The sequence below is a fragment of the Wasmannia auropunctata genome, unplaced genomic scaffold, assembly GCF_000956235.1.
Source record: "Wasmannia auropunctata unplaced genomic scaffold, wasmannia.A_1.0 LD336061.1, whole genome shotgun sequence".
Taxonomy (NCBI): domain Eukaryota; kingdom Metazoa; phylum Arthropoda; class Insecta; order Hymenoptera; family Formicidae; genus Wasmannia; species Wasmannia auropunctata.
In genome coordinates, this window is record NW_012026829.1 from 1307459 (window position 1) to 1325862 (window position 18404).

Below are 18404 nucleotides of genomic sequence, written 5' to 3' on the forward strand. Positions count from 1 at the left end.
TACTGCATTGTTTCCGACGTTGATAAAAATTTTTCTTTTCTTCTTGGATCAAGATTATTTCAGATAAGTTTTACTAAACACATTTTTATTATAAAACTTCTTCTTAATATATATTTATATATACACTAAAAAAGATTGATACTTTGTGTAGTATTTTTTTCAAGTAGCAGTTTTTGTTTAACATTATTGTTGGAGAATGTTCTCGGTTACCGTGCAATGTGCGGTTATAGGAATCCATATAACATGAAATTCCTGCTTGATTTGTTGGTCTAGAAAATGACAACACACGTTTGAAAATTAATACTGATTATTTAATTACTCGTATTAATATAAATTGTCAGTGAGATATAGCGTAACAATAACGTGTCGATCACAGACAAATTTTGCCGATTCGCAGCGCCGCTCGGTTCACCGTTCACACACGAATCGTTCCGAAGGAGGCCGAGTAAAGCCCCATCTACATAAGTCGCAAATGCAAAACGCAAACGCAAACGCAGACGTTTCTCTCTTTCTTTTCTTTTATTTTTTGACGTTTCGTTCTTTTTTTTTCTCTGCGTTTGCGTTTGCGTTGTGCGTTTGCGACTTATGTAGATGGGGCTTAACTGTATATAATAGATTTCCTTAAAAAAATTCATGAAACAAGGGTTAATTTTACGGCCGCCAAAGGTGAAACCCCTCTTAAATTTGTCAATTGTTTCTATAAAATTTTGTTTATTAGTAGATATCAGATAGTAGATATTGGAACGCTATATAATTTATAGAAAAGATTTTCCCATAATTGTTAAAATAATGGGACAAAATTGAATTTTGAAAAAATAAATAAATCTACTCGGAGAGAATTTTTTTTTAATTTACTATGCGAATCATGTTAATCGTGGGACAATATAGTATTTAGGCAAATTTTACTGTGCACTACAATAAATTTTACTGTAAAATACTTATTGTAGTGCACAGTAAAATTTGCCTAAATACTGTATTGTCCCACAATTAACATGATTTGCAGGGTAAATTAAAAAAAATTCTCTCCGTGTAAAGGACAGCTACCTAGCTGAAATAAAGGACTGTCTGTTTAGACAATAAAAGACGTCCATATAAATGATATCTTCATCAAGATAAGAATATAATTTAGCCTATAACGGTGTATATTTGATGCTACAAATGCTTCGAAGCATTTGATTGATCGGTCAGAAGAAAGTTTTACTAATTGATCAATTAAAGAATGCTGTAGCGTTTTAAGTGGATGGCATCCAGAATAATATAATAATTTATAAATTTATATTGATCTAATTAATTCTATATGATGACAAATGACAATAGACGTCTGAGATAGCTAAATCTTCTATAAAAGTATAAAATTTTCTAGTACGTAAATTTTATTAGGGAAAATATCAGTATTTTGTAACAGAACGTTATGAATTGAGAAATCGAGCAGAATCTGCAGAAAATTTCGTATTCAAGTGATATATTTCAATATTTCATTGTCCAAATATTCACAAATCAACGGATTTCGTTGCAATCTGCTATTTAGATATTATGTCAACGTGTCCCGTCGGCGAACTGCTGGAATCCGAGCCTGTTGCGGACGCAGCAGTCGATGCCAATCCGCGGTAACGCTCCGCTCGGAACCGCTGGGCGAACCCGCGCTCTAGCGTTTTGCTCACCGGGATATTCGTTCGGAAGAATGTTAATGGTGTTTTGGTATCGTGTGCAGGAAGTGAGACGGGGTACACGTCCTACATCCCGCGGGCGACGTGCGAGTCCGAACGCGCGACGACGGGCGCCCCGCGATGCATCGACCCCCCCACGACGCCCGGCCGCGCGACCGCCCGTCCCTTCCTCCACCGGTCCCCGCTGCGCGACGGCGCGGCGGCCCCCGAGGGCCCGATGTCCGTGTATAGAAAACAAGATTCACAGCAAGAGCGATGGAAGTGAAAAGTTCGGCCGGGATTATTCGGCCGTGGCCGCGGTGGAGAGGATGGCCGTGCACGGGATGGGCGCCGGCTTTAAATCCCCCGTCGTAAACACGCGCGCGTCAGAGGCTCTCAACGTCGCCTGGGATACCCCCTCTCGATGGGGTGGGAGGGGAATACGGGGAACGTACGGTATTTCCAAATAATAATCCTTTAATGACGCGCGCTTTCGACACACGTTGCGTGACGAAAATTCTTATAAATTCTTATAATTCGTATAAAGTATATAGGTGAACACACAGAAAATAGAAAATAATGCAAATCAGCGCAAAACTGAAAGTTTTAAGCGAAGCACTTCTCCGATTTTTCTCATTTATTATTTTTACGATGATTATCAGACAGAATTCCAATTGTTCCGAAGATAACGAGTGCCAATGTAAACCTGCGGAGAATGTTAATAAAACAAACGTTTCTTTCCACATTGTGATCTAATTTAGAAGCGGAGAAAAGCTGGCCAAACTCGCGGCTTTACGACGCCCGTCTAGATTTAGATCATCAGTACGTGTTTTACTTAATCTTCTCTCGCACAGTTTCTTTTACCCCTTTCGCGATCAACCACGCGGCGCGGCGCCGCGTAAACTGAACGAGTGAGAAGAGAGGGAAGAGAAGGAGAGAAAAGGAAAGAAAAACTGCCCAGATGCCAGAAGCGTGAAAAAGCGAAGACAAACATTTCTTTTACGGGATATAATTCGGACGTACTTGACCGCAACTTCCGAGAAATTGGTGGTAAATCCCTTTAGTAAAAGAGAAAAGCAAAATTGGCAGGTTCACAAGTTTTTTTTTTTTTTTCAAAAGTTTGCACTTATTGCAAAATGCAAGATAACAGAAAAGTCTTGCACAAATGTGTTGCGAGAGTTGCGCAAGGATATGACAGAGGAACAAAAGAAGGGAAACACAGGAAACACTCGCGCATAATGTGAGGAGCGTTACGCTCGCGTTTTTAAAATAAAAATACTCAGCATTTCTTGTTTTTCTTTTCCAAAAAAATCAAAGGAAAGATTTGAAGAAGGTACAGAAAGAGAATGCGGTCAAAAGGGACGGGATCGATCTACCGTCGTGCAGAGAACAATGAGCCCACTGATCGACATTAGAAATAACGAAGGATCCAGCAGCCCCGAAACCGCAAGCCAGGCTGATCTTCCTGAGGGCGTCCTCCTCGTCGCCCACGCCAGGCGATTATCTTTCAATATCTCAATGCAGCAATGTAAAACGCCTATCGTGTATATGTATATATACTCTCGATGCCCGCACCTTCCTCGCTCTGCTTCCACTCTCTGCTCTCCTCCTGCTTCTTTCCTCCATCGTTTCTTTTTCTCGATAAGAAAAGGAGGAGTTTGCCTGCATACCTCGAAGCTATGCGGTACACAGATGCAGGCGAAGCGCCGGAGAGAAACGATGTACTTATACGGATCCGAGCCGAGAGAGAGGGGGAGGAGAGGGTAAAGTATATTGAGATTTATTCTATTTTGCGGTAATAACTCTTTTGAGTGCGTGAGGCAAGCCGTTTACAAGCCGTTTTTTTTAAACATATACCATTAAAATTGAGTAGGCCGGCTAAATCTCGAGTAAACAGCTCGAGAGAATTTTGCTTTCATTATCATTGTATATCAGGACTTCTTGTTTGTAGCATTGGGGGCATGTTACAAAATGCTTCGGGGAATAGCGTTGAAATTTTTTTCTAGGGAACTATCAGAGGGAAACCTAACAATCGTCTGAAGATACGGAATGAGTTAGCGCGCCTATTTGTTTTTCTATTCATTTAAAGTAATCTACATTTGCGATAAGGTCTAACATTTTACATATGATGGTCGTATTTCACGAGGCGGACATGTAAATTGAAAAGATCGGTTACAGTTTAGTATTTTGAACTCCGGTAAGGTCATTAAACAGAGAGAGAGAGAGAGAAAGAGAAAGAGAGAGAGAGAGAGAGAGGCTGGCGAAAGAGGCGAGAGCGCGTGACGCGGCGCGGCGCGGCGGCCGAGCCGAGGGCGGCTGGCGCGGCGCGGTGGCGGCCGTGTGTGCGTTGGCGCCAGGCCGCATTCTCGCATTCGTTAAACCGAGGCACGGAGTTAGGTCCCTCCGCCTCATACCTCGTACCTTATGCCTCGTGCCCTGCCTCGCTCTGCCTTGCCTTGCCTCTTGCCTCGCTGGTGTGCCTTGTCTTGCTTTTTGTTTTGCCTGCTCGGCCTCTCTCTCCCGCGCTTGTATTGTGACTTCCTTCCTCGCTCCTGTATTACTCTCTATCCCGCAGCGAGTAATAGCGACAGCAGCGGGATAAAGAGAAAGGCCTCTGATGGCCTCTCCCTCTCTCTCTCTCTTTCTCGCTTCCTCGCACCTCTGCCTTGACGGGGAAAAAATAAAATCGTGCTTCTTGGTATGAAAATTGTTCGGAATTCGTCTCTCTCTCTCTCTCTCTCTCATTTTCTCGGCTCGTGAATGCATACGAAACTATGTTAAAGCTATATGTTTTTCGTCACATTGTCCCCAGTTTGATGACCCTCGTAGCCGAGGGAGAGATTAGGCGAATTGCAGGCGCCACAGTACAGATAGACACCCATGGGGAGCCAATGTGGAGTAGCTTAAAGAGGATATAAGGCGAGTCGCGGTGGCGCCGTGCTCGAGAATTTGTACGACATACCTCTGGCGAGTTACAGCACATAAATGGGTACGTAAATCATGCGCGTAAACAGCCACGTTATATAGATAGAGGCGTTTACTCGGATGACAAGCGACCCGTGAAGCGCCGCCGCCGCCGCATCGGCGAGCTCATTAAGTAATCGATATTATTTTACGATGAACAGAGAAACCCTTGATAGAACACTTACGATCTCGACACGGACACGCGTACTCCCGGGATCGCTCTCCTTACGATGATTAACGAACGTGAAGTTGGGATTTATCTCTCCAACGGTTGTAACGGGCGAGAGCGCCGCGTTTTTTGTGACCCTTCGCATTACTGATAAAAAAGGCCTCTCCTCCACTCCCCGTTAGAATTTTGGCCAGTCCGTATTTCGATGCCACATTTCGAAATAATTGGAATGCTCGTGACACAAGGCGACGCAAGATAAATCTCGTCAGTATCTGTAAGATATTGGGATTATATATCTGTTTCAGATATATTAGAGGACTGTGTAAGACGGAAAAGGAACGAAAAGAGAAGGTGTCGCAACGAAAGCTACCGGGCTACCTAAGATACCCGACGTCATAAATCACTCGGTCGAAACGCACTCGGGCGTAAGAGACAGGGCATTCTCGACTTCTCGACGCCGTCCTTAATAATTGCCGATGATGAATCGGCTGAGTCTAAACCTAACGAGCCTAACGACGAGAACTGCTGGTCTCTCGGTTGATCCCATCGAAATGACACTCCAAAAAAAAAAAAAAAAAATGAGAAAAAGAAATCGTGCTTCTACGAATCTAGAACCTCGCTTCCAGGATGCAAATACGACGAGGAAATAAAACTAATTGGTTTACTTTTTCAGAATTCAAGTGGCTTTCTGACATATAAGTTAATTTAATCAAACCCACCGAGTAATCGACAATTGTCTATAATGATTTTTAAATAGATTTTCGACTAGATGAGGGGGTAGGCAAAGGGACGAAGGAGAGAGAGAATAACCTATCGAAACGGTTCACGGCGAAAAGAGGAAGAAGGCGCGATGGAGGGCGAGTGAGGGAAAGAGAGCGCGAAAGAATTATCTGGTATATATATTTTCTTTCATGTCGTGCACCGTGCAAAGCAGTTAAGCAAAGGTCACAAGTTGAGCAATCTGTCCGTTTATCGGTGCAAACAACGCTTGTGTGCGATGCGATAGGCGACGGAGGAGAAATTGATGAATCTTTCGTCGGAGCTGTCAGACACAGCTGGCTGTCCTAGCGAAACTTCCTCCGCCCTGACAAGTCAAGATCCACGCGAGCGGAGAGACGAGAGATCTCTCTCCTTTCAGGCAATTGAAAACTTCCCGGAAATAATTGGACAAACGTATAAAAAGAGATAAAATCATCGCTTTAACCGGGGACCGGATTTGAGTAAGCGCGGTAGCCACGGCGAGGGAGTAAGGAACGTGCTGTGGGGCACGGGCAGGAGAACGGAGGAGGAGCGCGCGGAGGTGAGCAACAACGAGACGAGAGGAAGGAGAGGAGCGAGAGTGCGTGCATATAGTATTGGGGTGTGGTGGTAATGCGCAGGGGGAGAGCAGCTGGTGGAGCCGAGCCGAGCCGGGCCGGGCCTGGACCGTTCGTGAGTGAGCGCGCGGCCGCCGGTAGAAAAAGAAGATGAGCCCGTTCGGTGTACGCGCGTAACGTACGACGGAGGGGGTCGTAAGAAGAGTGAAGAAGAGCCCCCGGAGGGAGTCCCTCGCCGAAGGAGGCGTGCGGAGGCGCCACGGTGGGTACCGACGCGACGACTCGGTTGCGACTATAAGTAAGTCTCGCGCGGCGCGGCGCGACTTAATGCCATCGCCGCGTCCGTGGCGCCAAGAGGAAGGCCCGCTGGCGACGACGATAAACCTCCTTCTCGTGCGTCCCCCGTTGGACTGCGAAGGAGAGGAGAGAGAACGAGAGAAGGGGAGAGGGAGACGTGGTGAACTTATATTCCGTAGGATGGTGTGGAGTGGCGACAGTGCAGATAACACGTGGCTGTCAGTCGTTACTGCTACTGTGTCGGTTTCGCCTGTCGGTGTTGATCAGTGATCGGCGGTGGCAGTGGCAGTGCGGCAAAAAACACCGCCCAACTCCGGCTTCGGATTTTTCGCGCTATGAAATACATTGTGCTAACGTTAGTTCGTGCTTTCCTTAACGAAGGGTAGAGACGATCTCGTAGGGCCGTGTCATAGGGCGAGTATCATCGCGAGAGCTGTAACATCGGTGTGTAACATATAGTGGTACCGAGTGGCGGAAACGAGGGGAACATTCTCGGAAAGTGGTGGTCGCGCAGAGAGGGTGGTCGCAGTGCGCTCGTCGCGAAACGTTTTTCGTTTTGACTGCGCATACGAATACAATCATCGCCCTGACAATCATCCGTAATCGTATAATCATCCGTAATCCACACCTTGCAGTCGGTGCTTCCGTTTCCCGCGTCAAGTGACAAGCATGTCCGGCGTTCTCGTCACGCTGCTAAGTCTCACGGCCGGCGCGATTATACAGTGCGCCGTACGCCGCGAGATTAGCCCGTGCACCTGCCTGCAAGAGGAGTTCGCCGATAACCAGGCGGCGCCGACAATGGTCGTGCCCACCAAGTTCGCCAACGGGAACAACAATGCCGGCGGCGGCGGCGGCGGCGGCGGCGGCGGCGGCGGCGGCGGCGGTGGTGGCGGCTACCACGTCGGGGACCATCGTATCGAGGTGGTGTGCGAGAAGATGAAGTCGTTCGACGAACTGGCCCAGGCATTGAGCGGCAAATTCACCCCCGAGCAGCAGATCACTCTGCGGGTGACGCACTCGAATCTGCGCGACATATCGCGCCACGACTTCAAGCAGCTGCATATGTCTATCACCCGACTCGAGCTGACTCACAATCATCTTGGGTAAGTGCGACGGACTGTAGCGCGACCGCGAGAGCTCCGTCGATGAACTTCGTCGATGAACTCGGTCGCCAACGAAAAATTACCAATGCGTGAGCGATGATCTTGAACGGTAAGATTACACGCCGATGTGCCGAAGTTCTTCGGTGAAGACGTAAAGAATCATGGGGACGCGATAATGGCACGATTTATCAGTCACGGTTACTACAATCCGCTGCGTATACATTGCAGTCGTATCGAGATAACGACGGTTTCGGAGATCATCTATTCCTCACAAACGCGGTAAACATTAAGTAAGCAACTTTTCTCTAATCAACATTCTTTCGTTATACGTCAGATTATTTCTTCGAAATCAAGTTAAAGATTAAGATATACTGGTTTAATTCAGTATGGATTGACATAGGACTCGAAGACTTTGACGCGAAAGTCCCGATTACCGATTTTTTTTTTTTACAGAGTTTTCTTTTTCACAAAAATTTTGACGGAACGATTGAAAAGTCGATTTGAAAAGTGCAGGCAAATATTAGAGCGGCAACGAGGAGCCGCGGCGCACGGTCTGTCATCCGTAACCGCGTACTCCGTCGCGTAAGTCTCTCTGTCTGAAGTGTGCCACACACGTCGATACGGCCGGCCAGTATCTTTGCAAAAGGTCATCGTCTGCTATTGCGGACATTGAATGGAGGCATTTGTATATGTATAACAAAGAAGCGATCTTAATTCCCACAATGAGTATTTGCGAAGGCGTTCGCGGCGCCGCGCCGCGCCGCGCCGTTGCGTGTACACGTTTGAACCGAGACGCTTGAACTTTCATCGTCGGGGTGCACGCTGGGAAAGCCATCCAGAGTGTGGATCTTACAGCTGATCGTCAAGCTCGATTGCTAATCCCGGATCACGCTTCGTAACGTGCAATATATAGTTCGTTTCGCATAGCCACGTGCAGCGGTCTCCCGACCGCGTCGTGTGCTTTTTCCGCACGATTCCGCCCGGTATATTATTTAGGTGAAGCGATAATTGATAACGGGCAACAGGCGCGACACACGACGACCGGTGCGCAGCGGAAGCAGGATATCGTTACATAATGGTTTTATCACGGAGATTGGTGAAGAAAGGCGATAAATCGTTTCAATATGTCTCGACATATGTGCGGCGAATTCGCACGGTGCAGGAGCTCTCGCGGGTTTTTCCAGTCCACACACGTTTGATTCTCGCTCGGCATTATTCGTCTTTCCTCTTTCGGTATAACGTAGCCGTCATCCTTTACGAGCGACACAAAGGACGAGCCACCCAGTCTTCCTTGATTATTTTGCCGCGCGCATCCCGGGGCTGAACGAGGAGAGAACGACGGTCCTTGAGGACCTCTTTACGTCTTTTTAGGAAACGCTAAGTATCCTCGCGAGACACCAGTGCAGCGGGAGAAGGGACGGGGCGTAAGAATGAAATCTTAATCGTGCCTGACCTCTTCGCGCCGAGTTATCGCGGGAAGCTGTGTATGTTTACCGCGGTGGAATAATTAAATAACGAGTCGCAGTGAGCCAACACTAAGTGTATATAATCGAACGATAACGTCTGGCGCGTCGCCACTTTTTCAGGGCCCTCATTGGCTCGGCTCGTTGCTCCGGTCACGTATTACTACACAAATGATAAACAGCGTTTGTAGTATAGGAAAATATGAAATACTACTGCTCTTCTCGACGTCGGTATTAAAAAAAGCCCCAAAAAAAGTAAATCAGATCTTTCGAAAAAAAAAGCATCACGAGCGCGGAAACGCCGCTCGCGTGATTACCGTATGTCGTCTATCGTATTCCTGAAGTCAAGGACCCGTGAACAAGCGTGATATCACAATTTGCAGGGTCGTGGACGGTGACGTTTTCGCCGGTCTGGGTCGTACGCAGTATTTGAGTCTCGCGGACAACGAGATGCCGTCGATACCGAGGCACGTCTTGTCGCATCTATCACTGCTACGGACTTTGGACCTCAACAGGAATCGAATAAGCCGCATCGATTTGGATGACTTCAAGGTAAGTGACTCTCGGGATTGGAGTATCTTTAGACATTGATATGAAACCTAATCGGGACCACGAAAGTTCAAACTAGATAAATTTTTCGAAATGCCTGCATATGCGTTCTGAAGTGCAGATCTTGGTGCTTGCTTGATAGTAATTGTGTGGATCTTAACAATTTCCAGTTCAGCTTAAATTGCACGCCGAACATTTGTCGGTCTCGAAACACAGCTTCAATTGAATTTTTCAGTTTGGAGCTGTGTTTCAAGACCGATAAATATTCGGCGCGCAGTTTACCTGAATTGAAAATTGTAAAGATTCACACAATTATATTAGCATCAAGATTCGCTTTAGATTGCATATAGTATTTTTAAAAATTTATTTATCTTTAGAGTTTGTGTGTGTGTGTGTGTGTGTAGTATTGCAAAACAGAAGGATCAGAATAGAGAGAAGCTCATTAGCGCGATAAATCGAGGCACATGCGCTATGAATTTTTTGCCAGCCACGTGCTATGAATTTTTTGCGCAAATAATTTGCAAGAAGTTTTGCTCTTGTATTTATGCAAATCTAAAAATTCGCAAACTCTGAATGTTATTATATGATCGAAGAAACGGAAGTTATTTTAAGAGAGACGCTCTTGCATTTAAAGGAGGAGTTATTAGATAAAAGAGAAAAAAAGTCATAAAATTGAATAGTCAATGGAAAGAAGAGGAGAGATATCAAACTCATCATACAACGTTGCGATTTAATGCACTGTCGGTTTTTTTTTTCTTTTATTTCAGTACAATCCGACACTTCAGCACTTGGCCATGGCCGGAAACGCGATCTCTGAGATGACCCCGGGTTCGCTGCCGCCTCTGGTGAAGCATTTGCATGTCGGCAGGAATCGTCTGAACAGCCTGAATCATACTCTAAGGTACCTTTCGCACCTTTTCACGTAAAACTCACGAGTTCGGACACGGAATTAGAATGGACCGTTCAAATTTCGACACTGCGGCAGATTGTAAACTGCGACGCGTCTCGTTGCCGCCAAAGGCAACAATTCCCATCAATTATATATATCTTTGAGATTCGCGCTCATGCTGGAAAGCTGAAGCTGCTACCGCAGCATCTCGCCCATCCTGTTTACTTATCGCGTTTAGACGCTGCGTCTCTTATCTAATTCATTCTGTTTACGATTGAGCCGCCAAGCTCGATGCATGCGAAATGCTGACCAAATGAAATTCCCTGCGTAATCGACCTTTAAAGTCGTACTCGGGGGAATCTGCGATTCTACGGAAAGGACACGTAGAGCGGGGCGGAGGGGGAGGGGGGATTTAGCCACCGCGCGATTTAGCCATTTTAGCCACGTGCCCCACTTGTTTGCTTTACAGAGATTTGAATCAACTTGAGTGGTTGCTCATTAATTCTAACGAGCTCACGTCACTCGACGGCGAGCTACCGTTGTCGGGCCACAATCTCAAGATGCTTTACGCCGTGGATAACCAGTTGACGCATCTGCCGGCCGAGTTTCGATACCTTCACCGTCTGGAGAGTCTCTTCCTCCAGCAGAACAAGATCCGAAATCTCGACGGCACTCTGCAGAAAGCCAGGCGCTTAAAGTTCCTGGAGCTCTCATATAACGAATTGCAAGAGGTATTTAAATTCGCCTACGCGCCTATGCGTCATGCGAGATTTTTTCTTAAGCCTCGGACTTCGGTAAATCGTATACCCGATTAAAATACGTTTGACTCGCTCACAGGTCGCGAGAAAATAAGATTGTTTTTCAAGTCACAGAAAGTTATGATTATTTTTTTAAATACCGAATAAACTGATGTACCTTTGATAGAAAGGATTTCAACGAATCTAAAAAAAAGTGAGAGAGTAAATCTGCGCGCGGAACTGCAGCAACTCTCGCGGCGTGGATCTGCATCGTCAGGCGAGCGCATTCGGAGCGCACGTGCTCTCTCGAATATGACGCTTTAACGCGCGCGGGGTGGACTGCACGGCGGGGGAAGTCGGAGGAGGCAAAAGCGCGCCATACATTGAGCCAATTACCGCGTAACGTAATTATTGCCGCCTTCCGCCTGGCGGAAGGATCTCAAGTCGAGCGAAACGGACGAACGTCGTATCTCGCGTCGCGAGGCTTTGGCTCGTCCAAATTGACATCAGCGAGCGCGTCCAGCGCTCGGATGGCGTTAACTAGATCGCGCGCGGTTCACGCGCATATTATTAGGTACATTATACGGATAGGAATTCAACAGACGTCTAAATTATGCCTCTTCAGCTGAACGCGGACGATTTCTTAGAGGCCGAGATGTTGGAGACCCTCGAGCTCGGGCACAACTCCATCAAGTCTCTCGGCGGCGCGGACGGCGACGGGAACGGGAGTAGCGCCCTTTATCCCCTCAGATCGTTGAAGTGCCTGAACCTGACGCACAACGAGCTCCGCGAGTTCTCGCTGGCTTCCTTGCGCAGTCTACGTGAGCTCAAGCTGCTCGATCTGTCGAACAACCGGATCGCCAGACTGCACAGAGGAAGGCCGTCCTCCGAGGTACGTATCTACGTCATCCGATGCGATTTACGTGTACTCGACGAACGTCATCGTCGGTTGATGTTGTTTACGTTGTCTGATCTGACGATCCGGTCGGAATCCACTCGCGATGTGCGCAGAACTTGGTGGAGGAGGAGGGCGAGGAGATCGCGGGCAACACCATCCAGGATCTGCTTCTTCAGTACAACGAGCTGCGTAGCCTGGACGACTCCCTGTTCCTGGGCATGAAGGAGCTGCAGAGGCTCAATCTCAGCCACAACGCGCTGGGCCCCACGATCGGGCCGCGCGATCTGCGCGGTCTCGACGGGCTACGTACGCTCGACATCTCGCACAATCAGCTCACCACTCTCGAGGATATATCGGAGGTGAATATAAAAGGATAAAAGTTTGAGTTATCCTTTCTCGTCTTTCCTTTTTTTTTCCCTTCGTTCGACGTAATCGATATAATTGCATACCGATTGTACCGTAATTTAGACGTGGCTACCGTCGCTGGGGGAACTGCACGCGTCGCACAATCGCCTGGTCACGCTGTCCGGCCGAGATTTTCGCGGTTTCCCGGTGCTCTGCAAGGCCGACGTCACCATGAATCAAATACGTACTCTCTCGCCGGAGCTGGAGGCCACACAATGCAAAACTCACGGGGTCCTCGGGGGGATAGGTATAGAGCTTGAAGGTGAGTTTATATTAGATATTCTCTCTCTCTCTCTCTCTCTCTCTCTTCCAAGGCTTCTTCGCATCACCTTTTAATATCATATATTTAACGCTACCGCATACGCACATGTTTCTATTCATAAACACAATAGATTGTTTATAATAACGTTATATAACAGCAGCAATTATTAGAATTTATATCACGCTATTTGAGAGCTCCTCGTACATACATCTCTTATACCGATTTGGAGAACAAATCGGCGTAAGAAAAAGCGATTCATATTCTTTCAAAATATTCCAGCTATTTTTATGATGTTGCCCAAAATAAAATAACTTAAGTTATAACTTAAGTAACTAAAGTCGACAGAAAGTGACGAGACACTGGCGAATTTAATTTTGATATAACATAATCTTGCATATATGCAAGACTGCAGGAAAGGTACCGATGTGCGCATTGCTATCTATTATCCGGACGGTACGCGAGAGATTCGTCACAGACGAACGGTAATCGAGTTAACAGCCGTAAACGAGACTCTGATTCCCATAGAAGAATCTCCGCTCGGCGACACGACTGTTCGTACCGCAATGTGAATTCTTCGACGTCTCGCAAGCGAATGTTCAATTTAATAAGTTATAAATTTTACGCTACACTATACAGTAAGCATCTAAAGATGTTCATTATAATTCTATGAAACTTCAACACGATTTGGTACTGCTTCTCTGCTTTTTTTTTCGCTAATATTCCGCACTTCTCTTTCGACAGACCAGGGGGCGGCAGCTCGATATTATTTGGCAATGATTGATGCACGATTAAATTCAATTAGACCGTTAGACATTAATCGAAGAGGACAGAACGATGGTGTGGCGTCAGCGGCGCATCGCATAATTAATAAACGCCGCTTGTAAGGTCCAGCAGTGGACAAACAAACGGAGGGAAGGCGAGCGAGGGGAGAATGAGAGAAGGGACTGGAGAAAAGAGAGAGAGAGAGAGAGAGAAAGAGCGGCTAGGACGCGAGGGGGACGGAAAATAAATTACTCGCTGATAATCGCCCGGCTCCGTTCGGCTCCCGAGGCGTATATTATTTGTTACAACGGTTACATTTCTCGCGATAACCCCCGCTGCGGCGCCATCTCGATTTATTTATTATGTACCGGCGTCTGCCCGGTTGAGCTTTGTTATTGTTAATATATCGTCTTTCTTCTCTCAGCAGTCTCACGCTATCGTGCCCAATCCCGTTATCTTCTGTGCTGTGGTCTCAGCAGCCCATTTGGCACTCTCCCCTTCCCTTCCTCGCCCGCGGTTTCGCGCTCGAGGAAACTCGTCGGGGAAAGAAATCGCGACGGGAAATTTGGGAAAGCCCGCGCCGGGTTCGCGCCGCGAACGTGGCAGCCGCTATTAACAATTAATTATTACAGGCTAGGCGAATCTTTGTTATCACAGCTGGCGCCACATCGTCATTAATCACGCGTGTTTTTACGATAACTTTTTTTTTTTAACGATAATTTACGATCAAAATAATACGGGGGCTCTTGAATTTAGGGCTGAGATAGACGGCAAAAAGAGCACAAGATACCAGGAGCGAAAAAATTCAATCCTCGCCGGTGACGCGTTACGGGCGAGTCTTCTCGCGTATACACATTAATTTCTCGTATTATCTTATTGCTGCTCCATTTCATCCCGTGTGCTCACGCGGCAAGCCCTTTTAACACTCACACCGCACACGCGCGCTTTGTTGTTCGCAGGTAATCCCATGCTGTGCGACGCCGGCCTGGCTGACTTGAAGTCGGCGCTTGAGGTAAAGAAAGTGCTTTTGGCCGGGAACGGCAGCGATTGTCCGACCACGACAACGTTCGTGCCGCCGCCGACGACGACGACGACGACGACGACGACGGCGGCGGCGACGCCGACGACGACGTCGACAACGACGATGGCGACGACGACGACGACGACGACGTCGACAACGACGGCGGCAACGACGGCGGCGACGACGACGACGGTCGAGCTGACGTCGGCGCTGCCGCCGGCACCGCTGCCGCCGACGCTCCTGCTGGCCGCCGCGGCGGCCGCGTCTGGGGGCAACGTGTCCTTCGCCGCCACCCTTGAGTAAGGGCCCCGGCGTCGCCGCGGTGCGTGCTGGCCCTACTACGAGAATAATTGCGCGAGCACCACGTCAAGCAGGGTGAAGATCCGACGAGCGAAAGAAGGAGGGAAGAAAGGAGAGGCCCGAAAAATTTCGCGCGAGAACTTGTCTTCGTTCTTTTTTTTGGACGAGACGGTAAGAGGAAAGAGGCGCGAGGTAGACCACCAAAGTACGAGCGGAGCGAAACGACACGCCGTCTCCGTGGACGACACCCATTGGTAGTGCGCATCGCGTGTACATACATCGTGCGTATAGTGTAATGTAATGTAAACGGGCTCGGCGATCTTTCCGAGCGCCCTCGGAAAATTTCGTTTCCCAGCGATTTCGAGGATGGGCGGTGTGTTTGTGCGCCCTGTCTCTCTGCGCGTAAATTAGAGAAAGCGATTTTTGCACGAGATCGCCGAGAGAAGCACCTTCTTTAGTCGTTGTAGCGAGCCTCGAGACGGACCCGGACAGCCTCGATATGTATACTTAGGAGAATCTCACGCGTTCAAAAATATCCCATTGGATATTCGGGCTGTACGAGGAGCCGCTCTCGTTCGTCCGATATTACGGAGTCTTGGAAATAATTCGAGGAAAAAATTCAAGCTCCAAGTTACGTCGTCGGTAAGAAGACGAACAAACGTGGAATTGTATTGCAAATACATGCAAATTACATTATATTCACTTTTCCGTTCGGCAACAGACTAGATCCTTACATGCCGTTGCATTGTAAATATAGTCTCCACCGGCGAGAAAAGTCCCGTTTAAATAAGCCGTCTCAAATTTTCCTCTTTGTTGAGCGCAAAATAGAGAATGGCCGACAACGTATAACTCCGCGAAACTCGATTTATTCTTATATATACACTTAGGCGTCAGGCTCGCTTTCTTTTTCCGCGAGCTTAAATGTATGGCATTCTCAGATGCGATTACGTGTTCAATACGACAGAGCAATAAAAAGAAATATACATATTGAATAGCATTGTATTTTGGAAATGCGCGTAGAGCATCCAAGCGTCTCGAGTCCACAGCGGAAATATGTTAATTATCCGCTTTCTGATAAGCTTTCCGAGCGTATCACGGAGGTGACGGTACGGAGTGCGAATGGAGGGAAAGCAGCGACGTTTCTAACAACATGACAATTCGTGGAAGACTTCGGTCTCCGCTCAAGTTTCTCGATGGTCATGCAGAATGAATTCCCGACGGGTCAATGGAGCAAATGAAATCTGTTAACTTTATGCCGTTGGCACGGGCTGATTGGCAGTGGGCGATCAATTGACTCCTTCGTTAACTCGTGCCAATAGGGACGAATTGTTATCAGCGTGCCTCCACGCATACATAATGGGATCAGCCCGCCCGTCATCCGCGTGTACGGTGTTCGGTTATTCCACATAGCGCGCGTAAATAATATTACGGTAAATGTAGCGTAAAACGTTCCCGTTCCCCCGAGAGAGATTCGGCGGAAAGAAACGCGGCGCGAGGCATTTCCCCCCCCCCCTCGATCAATAATCGCGACATCAAACGCAATTTAGTTGCAAATCAAAGATTTCGGCTGTCCCGTGTGCGCTGAATATAGCGTGAAAATTTGCAAAAATCCATAAAAGAAAATAAAAAGGTGCCGTGCAAATGGTGTTACTTTGACCCGAGATCAAATAGATTTGTCATAATCTTAAACGGGCGCGAGTATCTCTTGATTTTTCACACACACTATATAGATATATATAAATATATACACATTGCAGAAGGCAGCCAATAGCACGACTGCTAGCTTAATTTTAGCTAGAACTCAGAATCAAAATAATTTATCTCTGTTAAGTATTTTAATGAGGAATAACTTTGCGTCGTGAAGGGGGCAGTCGCGAGAATCGTGAAATAAATGACAAAGTATTACAACGAGCGAACGTAACGTCTATCTAGTGAGTGACGTTGATATGTGCGTGTATGAAATACCACCGAGAAGACGACCACAGGCGGCGCGGCGCATTAACGTAAGGCCAAAAAAAAAAACAATGTACGTAAGGCTAAAAAAAAATAAATGTACTGATTTTACTTATAAGTGGATTTCTCGCGATGCGTCCGCGAGGACGACGCAATGTTACATGTATGTACGTAGGTACCATTTATATATATATATATACATATGTATAAGTATATGTACATATATATATACTTATAAAAAGACAAAGCAGAGACCTGTTTATATAATTTTAGCGACTAAGTTATTATTTATCCGCACTGTGATTTGCAATTTGCTCTTTTATGACTTTTACGAGAAAATAAACACTGAAGGAGAAACAAAAAAAAATATATATATACCGCTGTAACGATATAATTAAATAAAACCGTGCCGACGTTTAGACAGTGTGTCGTATGTTACGTATCTTACACACATATAGCAATTTTATCTTCTAGGTATCGTGACTTTTATTAATAAAAAAAAATTACTCTCGCAACGAGGAATAAAACATGTTATTTCTTATCTTAAAAATAATATATCTGTTCTACGAACTGTTACAATTAACGGCCGGTGCGTTGAGCGTCTCTCACGATTTCTTCTTCATTTTTACGTAATGCTTTAGAAATATACTTCGTACCTCGCACAGGAATGTAGTAATTTCAAAGTCGAAGACTTTGGTACCTTCGGAGGAATCCTTTAAAGCAGTTAGCTTTTCGAAATGCTCTTTCTTCAATCTCGGTTCAATTTGTTCGACTGAAATGATTAATACAAATGATCAGAATGTCTCAGTAGCATTAATTATATCTGTTACTCTTAGATTTATACTTGGGACATTACATACCTGTCCAGTCAGTATTACTGTGTGACAATTCAACGAAGTATTTATCCTTCATCGCTTCGTCGTGCGTGAAAAAGGAGAATTTTATGCATCGACGATCCGCCTCCTCTTCGAGACTTATATGTATATCCAAATTTACTTTGTAGATGTTGCACGCGCGCTTAATGGCGTCCCATTGTGAGACTTTCTTTTGCTTCCTATCTTCTAATTCTGTGGAAATATTAAAATTAAATAATTAAATATAATGTGAGTAAAATACAAGTAATGGTGTGCAGCAATGGTCGTTAAAATTAAGTAAGAGCGGATGTGGAAAAACGACGCAATACTGCTGCTCTGCTTTCAGATAAACAAGCGTGCAGACTCACCGAGCTGTAGGTCCACCATATGCAGCGACACGGTTTCTCTCTTCTCTTTCGCCTTCTCCAGCTCGTCCCTCAGCTCCTCCTGCGACTTTATCACATTCGATATCTTCTTGTCAGTTATCTTCCGCTGCAGCTCGGCAGCGTCCACGTCGGATTTCGTCGTGACGATTTCCTGCTGCAGCTCCGACATCCTCCCGGTGTTGACAGATTTCTTCTCGCTGCAGTCTGCGAAACAAAGGCGAAAGATTGCTCTTACAATTCATCGCTTGTACACACGTGGTTTCTCACGAAAGTAGGGTAACTGTCCCTATTAGTGTGCCCTGTACCTATTAATGTGCTTATATATTTAAATAAGTCATAAAAATAAACTGGTACAAATAAATAGACAAAGTATTCTTTTTCTATAAAGTTAATACTTTAACTTAATAAAGATCGGAAGAGCACACGTCTG

The 18404-nt window shown here is 46.4% G+C and overlaps 2 protein-coding genes across 2 annotated transcripts in view; one reads left to right on the forward strand and one right to left on the reverse strand.

Annotated features, from left to right (window-relative positions):
- Positions 1 to 6488: 6488 nt before the first annotated feature.
- On the forward strand, positions 6489 to 14784 carry LOC105450435 (leucine-rich repeats and immunoglobulin-like domains protein 2). The gene is made up of 9 exons (XM_011690272.1): positions 6489 to 7495; positions 9342 to 9510; positions 10275 to 10408; positions 10866 to 11127; positions 11759 to 12025; positions 12145 to 12390; positions 12500 to 12698; positions 14420 to 14527; positions 14666 to 14784. The coding sequence occupies exons 1-9, from the start codon at positions 7062 to 7064 to the stop codon at positions 14782 to 14784; spliced, it is 1938 nt and encodes a 645-aa protein (XP_011688574.1). The 5' UTR covers positions 6489 to 7061.
- A 2214-nt stretch (positions 14785 to 16998) lies between these two features.
- Positions 16999 to 18404, reverse strand: part of LOC105450436 — a 1919-nt gene continuing 513 nt past the window's right edge. Inside the window, exons 2-4 of the mRNA XM_011690273.1 lie at positions 17957 to 18178; positions 17595 to 17801; positions 16999 to 17506 (exon numbers count right to left, since the gene is read on the reverse strand). Coding sequence (XP_011688575.1) covers positions 17340 to 17506; positions 17595 to 17801; positions 17957 to 18178 — 596 coding nt within the window. The 3' untranslated portion in view covers positions 16999 to 17339. The remainder of the gene's footprint in view (positions 17507 to 17594; positions 17802 to 17956; positions 18179 to 18404) is intronic.